At 50.1% G+C, this 13,728-nt stretch overlaps 1 protein-coding gene across 2 annotated transcripts in view; it reads left to right on the forward strand.

The window, feature by feature from the left end:
- The first annotated feature begins 4,028 nt into the window (after nt 1-4,028).
- The window catches only part of KCNAB3 (potassium voltage-gated channel subfamily A regulatory beta subunit 3), a 47,578-nt gene continuing 37,878 nt past the window's right edge, over nt 4,029-13,728 (forward strand). Inside the window, exon 1 of one of the 2 annotated variants that reach the window (XM_048517437.1) lies at nt 4,029-4,449. In XM_048517437.1, the coding sequence (XP_048373394.1) occupies nt 4,133-4,449 (317 nt within the window). In that variant the 5' untranslated portion in view covers nt 4,029-4,132. The remainder of the gene's footprint in view (nt 4,450-13,728) is intronic. The other variant, XM_048517438.1, reaches the window with a different exon arrangement.

A 13,728-nucleotide genomic window follows, 5' to 3' on the forward strand; every position in this document is an offset into this window, starting at 1 on the left:
TTCTAGCCACAACCACACCTAAACCAAATCAGTCTCTCGGTACATCCAGGTCACTACGGCCTAGTCCGGCTCTCGGTTCATCAAGCTTAGTCTTGCGTGCTCAGACAGCAGGGAGTCGTGGCGAAGAGCAGGTGGACTCGAAATCTGGAGAACTGGGTCGGATTCTCCCGTTCCTCCAGATGAGCAGTGGACTCTAATCCGGTGAACTGGATTTGCGTCCCCACTCCTCCACACAAAGGCTGCTGGGTGACCTTGGGCCAGTCGCCATTCTCTCGGAACTCTCTCAGCCGCACCTACCTCACAAGTATGTTGTGGGGAGAGGGAGGGAAGGGGTTCGTAAGCTGCTTTCAGACTCCTTTACAGGAGGAGGAGGAGGAGTTTGGATTTATATCTCCCCCTTTCTCTCCCGTAAGGAGACTCAAAGGGGCCTATAACAGTGGTGGCGAACCTATGGCACGGGTGCCAGAGGTGGCACTCAGAGCCCTCTCTGTGGGCACTCGCGCACAGAGTTCATCATGTGGGAGGGGGGTGGAAAATCACCCCCCCACACACACACACACACACATCTAGGCTGGCTTGGGCACGATCCTTTACGTGGGAGTAAGCTCTGTTGCTGGCAATGGGGCTTGCTTCTGAGTAAACCCTCCTAGGATCGTGATTCACCCAGTTTGAAGCATTTCACGGTTGCTTCACTAAGCTTACTCCTAAGTAACGTGTGCCTCTGAGCCAACAGTTTTTTCTAAACTAAAACCTCAGTCTTCAGGTTCAATTGCCATGTTGGCACTTTGCGATAAATAAGTGGGTTTTGGGTTGCAGTTTGGGCACTCGGCCTCGAAAAGGTTCACCATCACTGGCCTATAATCTCCTTTCCCCCCCCCCCCCCCCCCCCCCCCCCCCCACAAACACCCTGTGAGGTCTAGGACTCTCTGGTCCTATGACTGTTCGCTGGGAGGGAGACGTTTGCCCTTCTAACCATACTGTGAAACACACTCATCCGTGCCCGTCTCTTCCCCGCCTCCCTCCGCCCTCCCCCCACCCCGCGGCCATCTCTCGCCCCCACCCCACCCCAAACCCCTGCTAATCTCCCAAGCTGACCAGGTGGTGTTAGGCCGGCCGCTCGGATGCTTCGGGTGCGTTGAGAAGCTTTAAATTTTGCACAGTTCCTGAGCTTTAATTCCTATAATGCTCTAAATGGGAACGGAATCAGACGGCCGGCCAAGGATTTGGAATGTATGCTGCGGCGGCCTCTAACCATTGCGCTCCACTCCCCAGCATTCTAAGGCAGGGTGAACTCTCCTGTGTTTAAAAAGCTCTTAAGGATGAGGGGGGGGGGGTCTCTCTTCTGGGAGAAGGGCAGTAGGGCTGTCCCGCCATTGTCTTCTTTCCCACCAGATGGCTTGAATTGGTTTTCCCTTGAACCATTTTGTAATCTGAATATAGGCTTGAATTGTATTGCCCCTACATAGATCTGTGGGGAGTTCTCGTATGGAGAACTGTACGTTGTTTTGGTCTCCATATCTCAAAAAGGGCATCACAGAGAAGGAGGAGAAGATTTGGATTTCTATCTCCCCTTTCTGTCCTGGGAGCTTACAATCTCCTTTCCCTTGATGGACTTGCCGGCCCTTGCGATCACTTCCAACTCTATGATTCTATGACAATGTTGACAGAGAGAAATTTTTCTCTCTTTCTCACAATACTAAAACCAGGGGGCATCCATTGAAAATACTGGGGGAAAGAATTAGGACAAATAAAAGGAAACATTTCTTCACACAATGGTGTTTGGAATATGCTGCCACAGGAGGTGGTGATGGCCACTCACCTGGATAGCTTTAAAAAGGGCTTGGACAGGTTTATGGAGGAGAAGTCGATCTTTGGCTCCCAATCTTGATCCTCCTTGATCTCAGATTGCAAATGCCTTAGCAGACCAGGTGCTCGGGAGCAGCAGCAGCAGCAGAAGGCCATTGCTTTCACATCCTGCCTGTGAGCTCTCAAAGGCACCTGGTGGGCCACTGCGAGTAGCAGAGTGCTGGACTAGATGGACTCTGGTCTGATCCAGCAGGCTCTTTCGTATGTTCTTAAGGCCCTTGCTTTCACCTCCTGCAGGTGAGCTCCCAAAGGCACCTGGTGGGCCACTGCGAGTAGCAGAGTGCTGGACTAGATGGACTCTAGTCTGATCCAGCAGGCTCTTTCTTATGTTCTTATGAACCACCAGCCTGACCCAGCAGGGCTCTTCTTAGCCCATGATTTTATGAATACGTGAAACTGCTTCATACCAAGTCAGACCCGTGGTCTGCCAGGGTACATCTGGTCTGTTTTGAACAGGCAGCACGTCTCCGGATTCTCCTAACATTTTCCTGATCACCACCCTGGTCTTTTAACTGGAGATGGTGGCAGCTTGAACATAGGACTTTCGACAAAGCAAATTCTGAGCCCCAGGCACTCCTCGGTGTAAAATGAGGGCATGAATATAAATGGGGTGTTCATTCCTTATCCCCGTGGTGGCGAACCTTTGGCACTCCAGATGTTATGGACTACAATTCCCATCAGCCCCTACCAGCATGGTCAATTGGCTGTGCTGGCAGGGGCTGATGGGAATTGTAGTCCATAACATCTGGAGTGCCAAAGGTTCGCCATCACTGCCTTATCCTGTGCTACATAATTCACCAGATAAGCCTCCGCCACTCAGGTGGAGGAGCGGGGAATCAAACCCAGTTCTCCAGATTAGAATCCACCTGCTCTTAACCACCACACCAGCTGGTACTTAAGACGTGGGTTGGTACTTAAGACACAGGGCCATAAGGGTTTCCTCTGGTCTTTGTCACTGTTTGTACGTTCCCGTTTCCTCTGATTTTGGTCCTAAACACCCCAAGCCCCAAACCATATCCTATATAAAGAAGGGGAAGAGTCCGACAAGGTGTCTTTTGGGAGTCAGAACTCTGCTGTTTTTGGTGTCTCTGGAAAATAACCAGCATGGAGCTTTGTCACTTCACAAGTTTGTTCTCTGAAAACCTTGCAGGTCTCTAGAGTGCTACTGTGCTTGAATATGGCTGTTTTGTTCCAGACCAACCCGGCTCCCCTTTGAAATTACCTTAAGGGCAGGTAGAACATGGCTGGCTTAGAATCATGGAGGAGACCCCCAAGGGCCATCCAGTCCAACCCCCCGCGATGCAGGAACACACAATCAAAGTACTCCCGACAGATGGCCACCCAGCCTTTCTTTAAAAACCTCCAAAGAAGAAGACTCCACCACTCTCCAAGGTAGTGCATTCCACTGTCGAACAGCCCTGACCGTCAGGAAGTTTTTCCTGATGTTTAGGTGGAATCTCTTTTCCTTCCCCTTGAACCCATTACTCCTGGTCCTAGTCTCTAGAGCAGCAGAAAACAAGCTTGCTCCCTCACCAACATGACATCCCTTCAGATATCTAAACAGGGCTATCATGTCACCTCTTAACCTTCTCTTCACCAAACTAAACATCCCCAGCTCCCTGAGTCTCTCCTCGTAGGGCAGGGATTCCAGACCTTTGACCATTTTGGTCGCCCTCCTCTGGACCCGTTCCAGCTTGTCAATATCCTTCTTGAATTGCGGTGCCCAGAACTGTACACGATATTCCAGGTGAGGTCTAACCAACGCAGAATTAGAGAGGTACAATTACCTCCCTTGATCTAGACGCCACTGTTGATACAGCCCAGAATCGCGTTGGCTTTCTTGGCTTAGGGGGTTTTGACACTCGAACGCTCATGTCCTGAAAATCTTGTCTCCGAGATGCTACCGGACTCAAATCTAGCCGTTCCGCCGAGAAACTAACGAAGCTACCTCCTGAAACCGCCTTCCAGGGGATAGGTTGCCAGCTCGAGCAGAAGGAGAGAAGGCCGGCCCTGTCGGCCGCAGAGACATAAGGCAAGGAAGAGGGTCCGGGCGAAGGCCGACCTAGAGGCCATGCTTCACCAGCTGCCAGCCCAGTAAATCCCCCACATGTTCTCTCCCCGGCAGGCGGGGGGAGGAAGGGGAATGAGAAGGGAATCTCCAGGCATTAAGCGCAGTGGCTGCGGCTAAGCTTCTGTCCTCGGCTATGCGGTGGTAGGTGCTGCGGGCATCTCTGCTGGGCCCTCGGCGAACCCCCCGGCGGGCATCATGTTTGCCAGCTCTTCCCGGGGCGGCCCTGCCCCTCCGGGCCGAGGGGGTGCCGGAGGGCCAGCGGGCAAATACAGCGTGGACGAGCTGTACGGGCTGCCCAAGAAGAACAAGCTGGTGAGAGGGGAGAGCGTCCGCCGGAGGAGCCAAGTCTCCCAGGGGGGCTCGTCGGGGAGAGAGGGGCCGACCCTGACCCCTGCCCAGGTGCTGGAGGCAGCGAGACGGCTCCTGGAGAGGCGGCGGCTGGAGAGCTACCTGTTGGAAGCTGGGATTGCTCTGGAGGAGCTGGAAAGCGGCCGGACGGGCATGGTGTACAGGTAACGAGGGTCTGCTGGAGCACTGGCGAGTCCGAGGGGCAGCAGGGGGGCAGGTGCTGTTGCTGAGAACCGAGTGAGGAGTCTCCTTTTAGTTTCAAGTTTCTAGCCCTCGTAGTGGACCAAGAAGCTCCAAGAATATGGGTGCAGAGGCTACCTGAAACCACAGAGGGAACGGTTTCTGGGGGGCAAAAGGCGCATCTTTCAGCCTGGCTGTCGTTCTCCATCTTTTCCCCAGGGTTTTCGTTTCACTTGCCCTACCTGAGCTTATTCAGTTAGCAAGGCTCACTAGCCATTGACTGTAGAGTTGTCAATCAACATGTCCTTCTCTTCTTGGAAATGGAGTAAGTGGAGTGCTGTGTGGTTTGAAGCCTGTATGGCGGCGCAATTCTAGAAGCTTTTCCTGAAGTTTCGATGCTACTAATTCGTGGCTGGGCATCTCCAGAGGATCTGGATAAATGAAGATGCCAGCCACAGATGGCAGGCTAAACGTCAGGAGAGAATGCTGCTAGAACACGTACATACAGCCCGAAACCACACTAAAAGCACCCCAGTGATTCCGCCATGAAAGTCTCTCGGAGGAAAATGGAGTTCTTCATTTGTGCCTGTATGCTGTGGTGTAGAGTAGGAATGGACCAAGTGCCCAATAGGGTTGTGTGGAGGGCTCAGGGTGGGGAGACAGCAAACACCCCAGGTCATAAAATAGGTCTTTTGACCATCAGGGGGCATTCTGGGTTTGGGGGGCCAGGCGTGGCAGGAGTCGTTGCCAAGTCCCCGGGCCCTCTCGGGGAAGATGAGCCTCCAATCAACATAAATGCCAAATCATTTCCTGATACCAATAATCTCCTAAGATTATTTTTTGTGTCTATGGATTAGCAGATAATGGCTGTGTCTCTTCAGAATAAGCCCTTGATCAGCTAGGGGTCAAAGTGTCGGTAGAGAGACCTCTGTGTGAACCAGCCCTAGAGTTTCATTCACTCTGGGAGGTCCCTGTCCCAGGGGCCCTGTCTTCTGAGGTTAGGCAGCTGGCTACCCGCAACAGGGCCTTTTTGGTGGTGATGCCCTGACTCTGACTGTCCCTCCCGAGGGAAACCTGCCTAGCGCCATCACTGTTGTCTGGCTAAACCTCTCCTGTGTTCTTGGACTCTTACTTGGCAATGAGCTAGAGCAGTGATGGCGAACCTGTGGCACGGGTGCCAGAGGTGGCACTCGGAGCCCTCTCTGTGGGCACGCGCACACAGAGTTCGTCATGTTGGGGGCGGAAAATCATACACACACACCCCACACACCTAAGCTGGCCTAGGCCACTGAGCTCGACGTGCGTGCACCATGGAGAGCAGGGAGATCTCAGCTGGTGGGCCTGGCGCCTGTGCTCCAGGTGGTTGCTGCCCGGGGGGGGGGGGGCAGAGGAGGCAGAGATGCTAGAGAGGCACAGAGCGGTGTGCGCGGGACTTGCTGGAGGCTAGAGCAGGCTGGCCCCTGCTCAAGTGGGTGGGGCAGAGGAAGAGGGAGCCAACTGGCTTTTTCTAAACTAAAACCTCAGTTTTCAGATTAAATTGCCAGGTTGGCACTTTGCGATAAATAAGTGGGGTTTGGGTTGCAATTTGGGCACTCGGTCTCATTTGCCATCACTGAGCTAGAGTTTTCCTCCTGGGTTTTGTTTGCTGGTTTTATGTTTTGATTTGTTCTGGTGTGTGTTCTACCGGTATGTTGTGATTTTAGAACCTGTAAGGCACCTCGATGGATTGACTCTATAACGGAAGCCACGGACCTCAGTTTGCAAGACCCGAGAAAGTCTGTTAAGGATAGGACTTTTGGGAGGACATTGATTCGTAGGATTGCTATGAGTTGGAAGCAAATTGAAAGCGCTTCACCCATGGGCTCAAACACCAAAGCCACCTTGGGGGAAGGAAGGCAACATGCTATAGCTGATCTTGCCAGATCTCGAAAGCAAAGAGGAAGAGGAAGAAGGAGGAGTTTGGATTTATACCCCACCTTTGTCTCCTGTAAGGAGACTCGAAAGGGCTTACAATCCCCTTTCCCTCCTCCCCCCACAATGAACACCCTGTGAGGTGGGTGGGGCTGAGAGAGCTCCAAAGAACTGTGACTAGCCCAAAGTCACCCAGCTGACATGTTTTGGAGTGCACAAGCTAATCTGGTTCACCACAGCTCAAGTGGCAAAGCGGGGAATCAAACCCAGTTCTCCAGATTAGAGTGCACCTGCTGGGGTCAACTCAAGCCACTTCCAGACAGCAGCTAGTAGAAGTGTATCTAGAAAAAAATGTAGCCTGGTGCAAAATCTGAGTTTTCTGCCCCCACCCAACCCCCATATGGGTGGCCGCCCTCCCCCTCCATGACCGAACAACATTTTTTAGCACCAAGACATCCCAAAGTCACCTTAAAGGAGGAGGAGTGTGCGGGGCAATTTTCCGCCCCCCGCGTGACTAAATGGTCGCAGCCCAGGGACATTTGACCCATATGTCCCCCTGGGCGGTACGCCACTGGCAGTCAGGGTCCAATGTGAGAATGAATGGGACCGGCTCTTCATTTGGAGAGCTACAGCTCTGGAAATCAAATCCTGCTGCCCTCCAGCACGTTGTATGTTGCTGCCACACAAGGCCGTGCGCCATTCTCTCTTAACCATTCAGGCTCTCTACACCCAGAAGAGCCGCCGGCTTCCTGTTCTTCTGAGTCTCAGGTCCTCACAGAGGGTCCAATTTTAGGAAGAAGGAAGAATCAGAACCGGCTGAGAACGCCCCTCCGGTTTAAGGCCCACCGTCTGTTTTGCATCTTCCAAAGGAGGTCAACAGGGCAACCAGATCTCTGCATCCTTTGGGAGCACGTGCGGAGGAGCTGTTTAATCTGGAAGTGGAAAGCTCAGCACGGAGGGTGGTGGGGGTAAAGCTCTTTCAACTCCACTGGGGGTCCGTTTATATTTCTCTTGCAATTGTGGCTTTATTAGTGAATTGGTCAACAGCACCAGAGAGATAGCCATCTGTGCCTTCCCCCATATTTTTTGGAATCTGACCTGGAAAGGGGTTTCACGCAGTGGTGGGATCCAAAAATTTTAGTAGCAGGTTCCCTCGCCAGCCCCCCCTCAGCCAAGGGGGGCAGAGGCATACCTAGGCAAACCTGAGCCCTGGGCAAAACCTGAGTTGGATGTCCCTCCCCCCATGAGCAGCCAGCCCACCACGACCCCAAACATTTTTTTGCACCAGGTCATTTCTAAATCATCATCACATTATAGAAAATGCCCCAACTCCCAAATCTGCACACAGCAATGGTCCAAACACACAGGTTCTTTGATAGAGACTGGTGAGATAAAAGGTACGAAAGACTGAGAATCCATGAATTGCAGTACCTGGAAGGGATTAACCCAGTTCAGGGAGTTGCATTATTAGTCGCAATTGCTATATGGAACCTCCACGTTCAAAGGCGGGGAGGCGAGGGCGTGGAGACGGAAAAGCGGACCCAATGAGTAACCCCCTCTCGGCACACACAAATAATTAGTAACCCACTCTCGGGAACTGGTGAGAACCTGCTGGATCCCACCTCTGGTTTCACGGCATCCCTCACTCTTCCTTCCCCTGGCTTACAGCTCCTTCCCTTCCATCGCTGAGAAACACATTTTAGAGTTGTCGGGGCGTTTGCAGAATCCCTCCAGGCACAAGTTCTTCTTTTATCCTGGGAGGGTTTGGGTGTGGCGCGGCGGCCTTCTGACGGCTCAGGGGCTTATCAAAATTCCGCCTTCCTGTGGCCTGGTTTTGTGTTCGCTGGGCTGCAGCAGGTTGAGCTCCACGTTGCTCTTTCGGAAGGGTGAATAAGACATGAAGGGGAAAGAGATCTGAAAGAGCTACATCCTCTCTCAGTAGCTGTTGCACGGCCGGCCACATCCTGGAAAAACCTCTATGCAGGGGCCCTCTATGCACAAAAGATCAAGTTGCTAAGGGCAATTCACCTCCCTCAGGTCAGCTGGTCAAGGCCTCTTCATGTGTTTCTCCTTCCACCTCTAATATACTTGAGAAAAACTTTAAAGATCCCCCCCTTTTTTGTGTGTGCTTCGATTCTGTTCAGAACAGCCCAGCGGACTCAAAAGGAAGCAAAGACATTTGGGCCAAAACACTGCAGGGGGAGGCTAAGACAGACAGTCTGATACCCTGTCTGCGCAGGTGCGCACAATCACCTGTGAAAACCTCATTGGGATAAATGGGAGCGCCCAAGAATGTAGTAACCGTGGATTGGGGCCAGGCCTGCCTGCCCTAAACTCTCATGCCTAAGGCTGCTGTGGTCAGAGGTAGGATCCAGCAGGTTCTCACCAGTTCCCAAGAGTGGGTTACTCATTATTTGTGTGTGCCGAGAGGGGGTTACTAATTGGGCCTGCTTTTCCGTTAGAAATTCCATTAGGTCGAAAAATCATAAAGTCCTGTTGTTTCCTATGTGGCTGGTTAGCGAAGGTAGAAAACAGGATGATTCTCCCTGTTGGGCTGTTGTAAAAACATGTTTTAGAAATATGGTCAAGTTCCTTGTTTAAGGCAAGTATCCTTCTTTTGAGTTCTAGAAACAAAATTAAGTATTTGAAAGTATGAAGTATTTGACAGGCAGTCAATGAGAGGAGAAGTAGTTGTTTCTGTTGGCAGTAGACGATAGGACTTGCTATGATGAGTTTAAATTATGGACAGAAAGATACCAGCTGGAAATTAGGAACTTTTTTTTTTACAGTAAGAGTATTTTACAGTAACAGAGAAATTATTAATGCCCCGCCCCCAGAATGCCCAGCCACGCCCCCGTCGTGCCCCGCCCAGCCCCATTGGCGCTACGCCACTGTTTGAATCCCACCACCATGGGAACCTGTTACTAAAAATTTTGGATCCCGCTGTGGTGCCTTCCTTTACGACACTTCTTTCTGTCCTACGTTCATCCGGCCCAGAGGCAGGCAATGAAAAACCATCTCCGAATTCTCTTGCCTTGGAAAGCCTTCAAGTTGCCACAAGTTGGTCCTGACTTCCCACACCCCCAAGAGACCACAAACTCTCCGAGGGCCGTCTGCTCACCCCATCAGCCTGCAATCTTCTCTGCAGAATGACGGGAAGAACGGCCTGGTAGCACAGCCAAAGCAATTCTTTCCTGTTACTGTGATGCAACAGATACAAACTGTAGCCTTGTGGCCCCACAAGCACATTTTACGTCCTAATGGCGTTTTTATTCTGGGTGTATAAGTGCCGTCAAGTTCCTTCTGACTCAAGGTCACTCTGCGAATCGGTGTCTTCCAAAACATCCTCTCGTTAACAGCTTTGCTCTGGTCTTGCAAACTGAGGGCCTTCCGCACATGCAGAATAATGCACTTCCAATCCACTTTCAATGCTCTTTGCAGCTGGATTTTACTGTGCGGAACAGCAAAACCCACTTGCAAACAATTGTGAAAGCGGATTGAAAGTGCATTGTTCTGTATGTGCGGAATGTGTGGTCCCTTATAGAACCAATCCATCCAGTGGTGGAATTCAGATAACGTAACAACCAGTTCCGGGGTGGGATTTAAATAATTGAACAATTGGTTTGTATACAAGAGGCATTTTAACAACTGAAGTGGTGCGAACCTCCTGAATCCCACCACTGAATCCATCTCATGCTGGGTTTCCCTCTTTTCTTAACTGCCTTCAACTTTTCCTAGTATTATTGTCTTTTCCAGCGACCCTCATCTTCTCATTAGATGGCCGAAGTACGACAGCCTCGGTTTACAAATTTCAGCTTTTAGGGACAGTTCAGGCTTGATTTGATGTAGAACCTGTTTGTTTGTTTGCTGGCGGTCTACAGCATCTGTAACATTCTCTTCCGACTCCACATTTCAAAAGAATTTACCTACTTCCTGTCATCGTCCTTCATTCTCCCGCTTTCTCGCCCAGATGTAATAATAGGGAATACTACGGCGAGAATAAACTTCCTGGTCTCCATCTGCTTCTGATTTCTTGGCTTCATTATTCTCCCTTTTGGTTGATGATGGAGCCAATAAATAGAAAATCTTCAACCCTCTCAATTTCCTCATCGTCCACCCTAAGGCAGAGTCATTCTCCAGTAGCCATTACTTTTGTCTTCTTGATGGAGTCCTGCTTTGGCACTTTCTCGTTCAACTTTTAGCAGCAGGCGTTTCAAGTTTTCTGCCCGTAATGAGGTATCATCAGCGTATCCAATTTTTTAAATGTTTCTCCTCTCAGTTTTCACCCTACCTTCATCTAAATGTAATCCTGCTTTCCTTATGATATGTTCAGTGGTGGGATCCAAAAATTTTAGTAACAGGTTCCCATGGTGGTGGGATTCAAACTGTGGCGTAGCGCCAATGGGGCTGGACGGGGCACGACGGGGGCGTGGCCAGGCATTCCAGGGGTGGGGCATTCCTGGGCGGGGCTGTGGCAAGGGGCGCGGCAGCTGCGCCGATCCTTGCCCAGGCGAAGGCTTGAATGCACCAGGCGCGGAGCATGCGCGCGCGCCGGTGCACCTCACCAACTGAACTGCTTCCAGGTTCCATAGCGCGCGCTGCTGAGAGCACCCGCGTAACTTCAAAAGAGCCAAAATCCAGTGAAAGCGGAAATCCGCCGAAGTGAAAGTAACCCCCTCTCGGCACACACAAATAATTAGTGACCTACTCTTGGGAACCTGTGAGAACCTGCTGGATCCCACCTCTGGATATGTTCTGCATATGTAACCCTTATGTTAAGAATGGGATGACCCAGAAAGGGGTGGAGTCTGGAAAGAAGTAGAAGGCTGCAGAACTCATGAGGTTGGAGGAAGTGAGGCTACCAGGCTGGGACCTTGTTTGATTTTTATGAGCCCTTAACACCTTGTTTAAGGTTTTTTGTGTACATAATTGGTGAGAGTTCTTCATCATCTTGAATCCAGTTCGCCAAGCCTCTGGAGCACAGGTGTCAAACTCATGGCCCTCCAGATGTGATGGACTAGGCTGAGGTTACACATACAGACAGAAAAGACAGGGAGAAGAAGTAGAGTTTGGATTTATATCCCCCCTTTCTCTCCTGTAGGAGACTCAAAGGGGCTGACAATCTCTTCCCCCCTCACAACAAACACCCTGTGAGGTAGGTGGGGCTCAGAGAGCTCCGAGAAGCTGTGACTAGCCCAAGGTCACCCAGCTGGCGTGTGTGGGAGTGTACAGGCTAATCTGAATTCCCCAGATAAGCCTCCACAACTCAAGCGGCAGAGCTGGGAATCAAACCCGGTTCCTCCAGATCAGAGTGCACCTGCTCTTAGCCACAGGTGAAATACATTCTTGTCTGATACCTTCCCCAGTTGGAAACCATTCTGTTTCTCCATATTCTAATCTAAGAGAAGACTCTCGCCCATGCATCAAAACAATCAAACGCTGCGGCACACCCATTTGTTTTAAAACCAGCCGCAGCTTTTCGTGATCCACTCAGTCAAAAGCTTTGCAGTCATATATGAAACACTAGCGGATTTTCTTCTGAAATTCTCTCATATGCTCTAGTAACCAACGTAAATTTGCAGTATGATCTCTCTGGCCTCTTCCTTTTCTGAATCCAGCCGGAACATCAGCCATTTCTCGTCCTGTGTATGAGAACAGTCTTTGTTGTAAGATTTTACTTGTGTGGGAAATTAAGAACATAAGAACAAGCCAGCTGGATCAGACCAGAGTCCATCTAGTCCAGTTCTCTGCTACTCGCAGTGGCCCACCAGGTGCCTTTGGGAGCTCACATGCAGGATGTGAAAGCAATGGCCTTCTGCGGCTGTTGCTCCCGAGCACCTGGACTGTTAAGGCATTTGCAATCTCAGATCAAAGAGGATCAAGATTGGTAGCCATAATTCCTTTCCTAATGATCCCCAGCATAGAGTTTGCCTTTTTCACATTGATGCGATAGTCCCATTCTTGCTGCAGCTTTTTATTCTGGTGTGGTACAAAGTAGAGAAACCCAGCTTGAGCCTATTCAAACATGCATGCAAAATATTAAAATCTCATTACACTGGGATTTTTCAATGTATATATTTAAAACATATTAATCCTGCCTTTACACCCAACCAGGGTCTCTGCCTGCCCCTTTTACCACTGCTTCCTGCAATAAACCTGGATGCTGTTTGTTTATTTTGTTCACTTATATCCAACTTTTCTCCCCAAAGAGAACCCAAAGCAGTATACATCTTTCTTTTCTTCTCCGTTTTATGTTCTCAACAAACATGTGGCATAGGTGTGGCTGACAGGGTGTGACCGACCCAAAGTCACCCAGCAAACTTCCACGGCAGAGCAAGGATTCAAACCTGAGGCGTGTTGATCCTAGTCTATAGCAAGCCTTTATTGGCATAGACAACAGTACAACAATAATAAAAAACGGATTAAAAACATACAATACAGGGAATAAATGTTAGGTCGAAGGAAGTCTACTGGCGTTTAGTAATTTCCAAGAGAAAGTCTGCCACTGTCATACAGAGAGAAGGATCAGGGTTGTCCAACAAGTAGTGTAATCTAATTAAATCGGGGAGATCTGGTAAATGTAAAGGAGTAAGATTCACATACTTGGATCTGATTTCCTTGAATCTGAGACAGTGTAGTAATTGGTGGGCCAGAGATTCAACTGAGCCATCGTTACATGGGCACAATCTTTTAGCCTTTTCTTGCTTATTAAATCTGCCATGTAACAAGGCAGAAGGCATAACATTACACCTGGCGAGCATTATGGCTCTCCTTTGAACAGGGTTTATTAAGCAATACAGGTAGTGTGCCAAGTGGCCCCGTTCAAATGGGAGAGAAAAATACAGGGGGCTGATCCTAGTCAAACACTCTAACCACTCCACCACATTGCCTTTCCTTTGGGAGTCAATGCTGGGAGACGTTGACCAGTTTTCGAAGCTTCTTGGAGGCCTGCTAGATGCAATGTTTGTTTATGGTTTTTTTAGTCTACCTTTCTCACAGGGACTCCAGGTGGTTCACACACAGTGGGGTCAATACAATCAACAAAACGGGATATCCATAACAAGTGTGTTAGGGTTTTATAAATCTGGAACCACCAGAAAGAACTAAAGCATGGCAGAAGTGTTTACATGATACATTAAGTGGTACAGAAATTACATACCAGACTCCTACGTACATTACGTGTGGTGTAGTGGTTAAGGGCAGGCGGATTCTAATCCGGAGAAATGGGTTTGATTCCCCACTCCTCCACCTGAATGGCAGAGACTTAACTGGTGAACCAGATGTGTTTCCACACTCCTACATTCCTGTTGGGTGACCTTGGGTCGGTCACACCCTGTCGGCCACACCTATGC

The sequence above is a fragment of the Sphaerodactylus townsendi genome, linkage group LG15, assembly GCF_021028975.2.
Source record: "Sphaerodactylus townsendi isolate TG3544 linkage group LG15, MPM_Stown_v2.3, whole genome shotgun sequence".
NCBI lineage: Eukaryota > Metazoa > Chordata > Lepidosauria > Squamata > Sphaerodactylidae > Sphaerodactylus > Sphaerodactylus townsendi.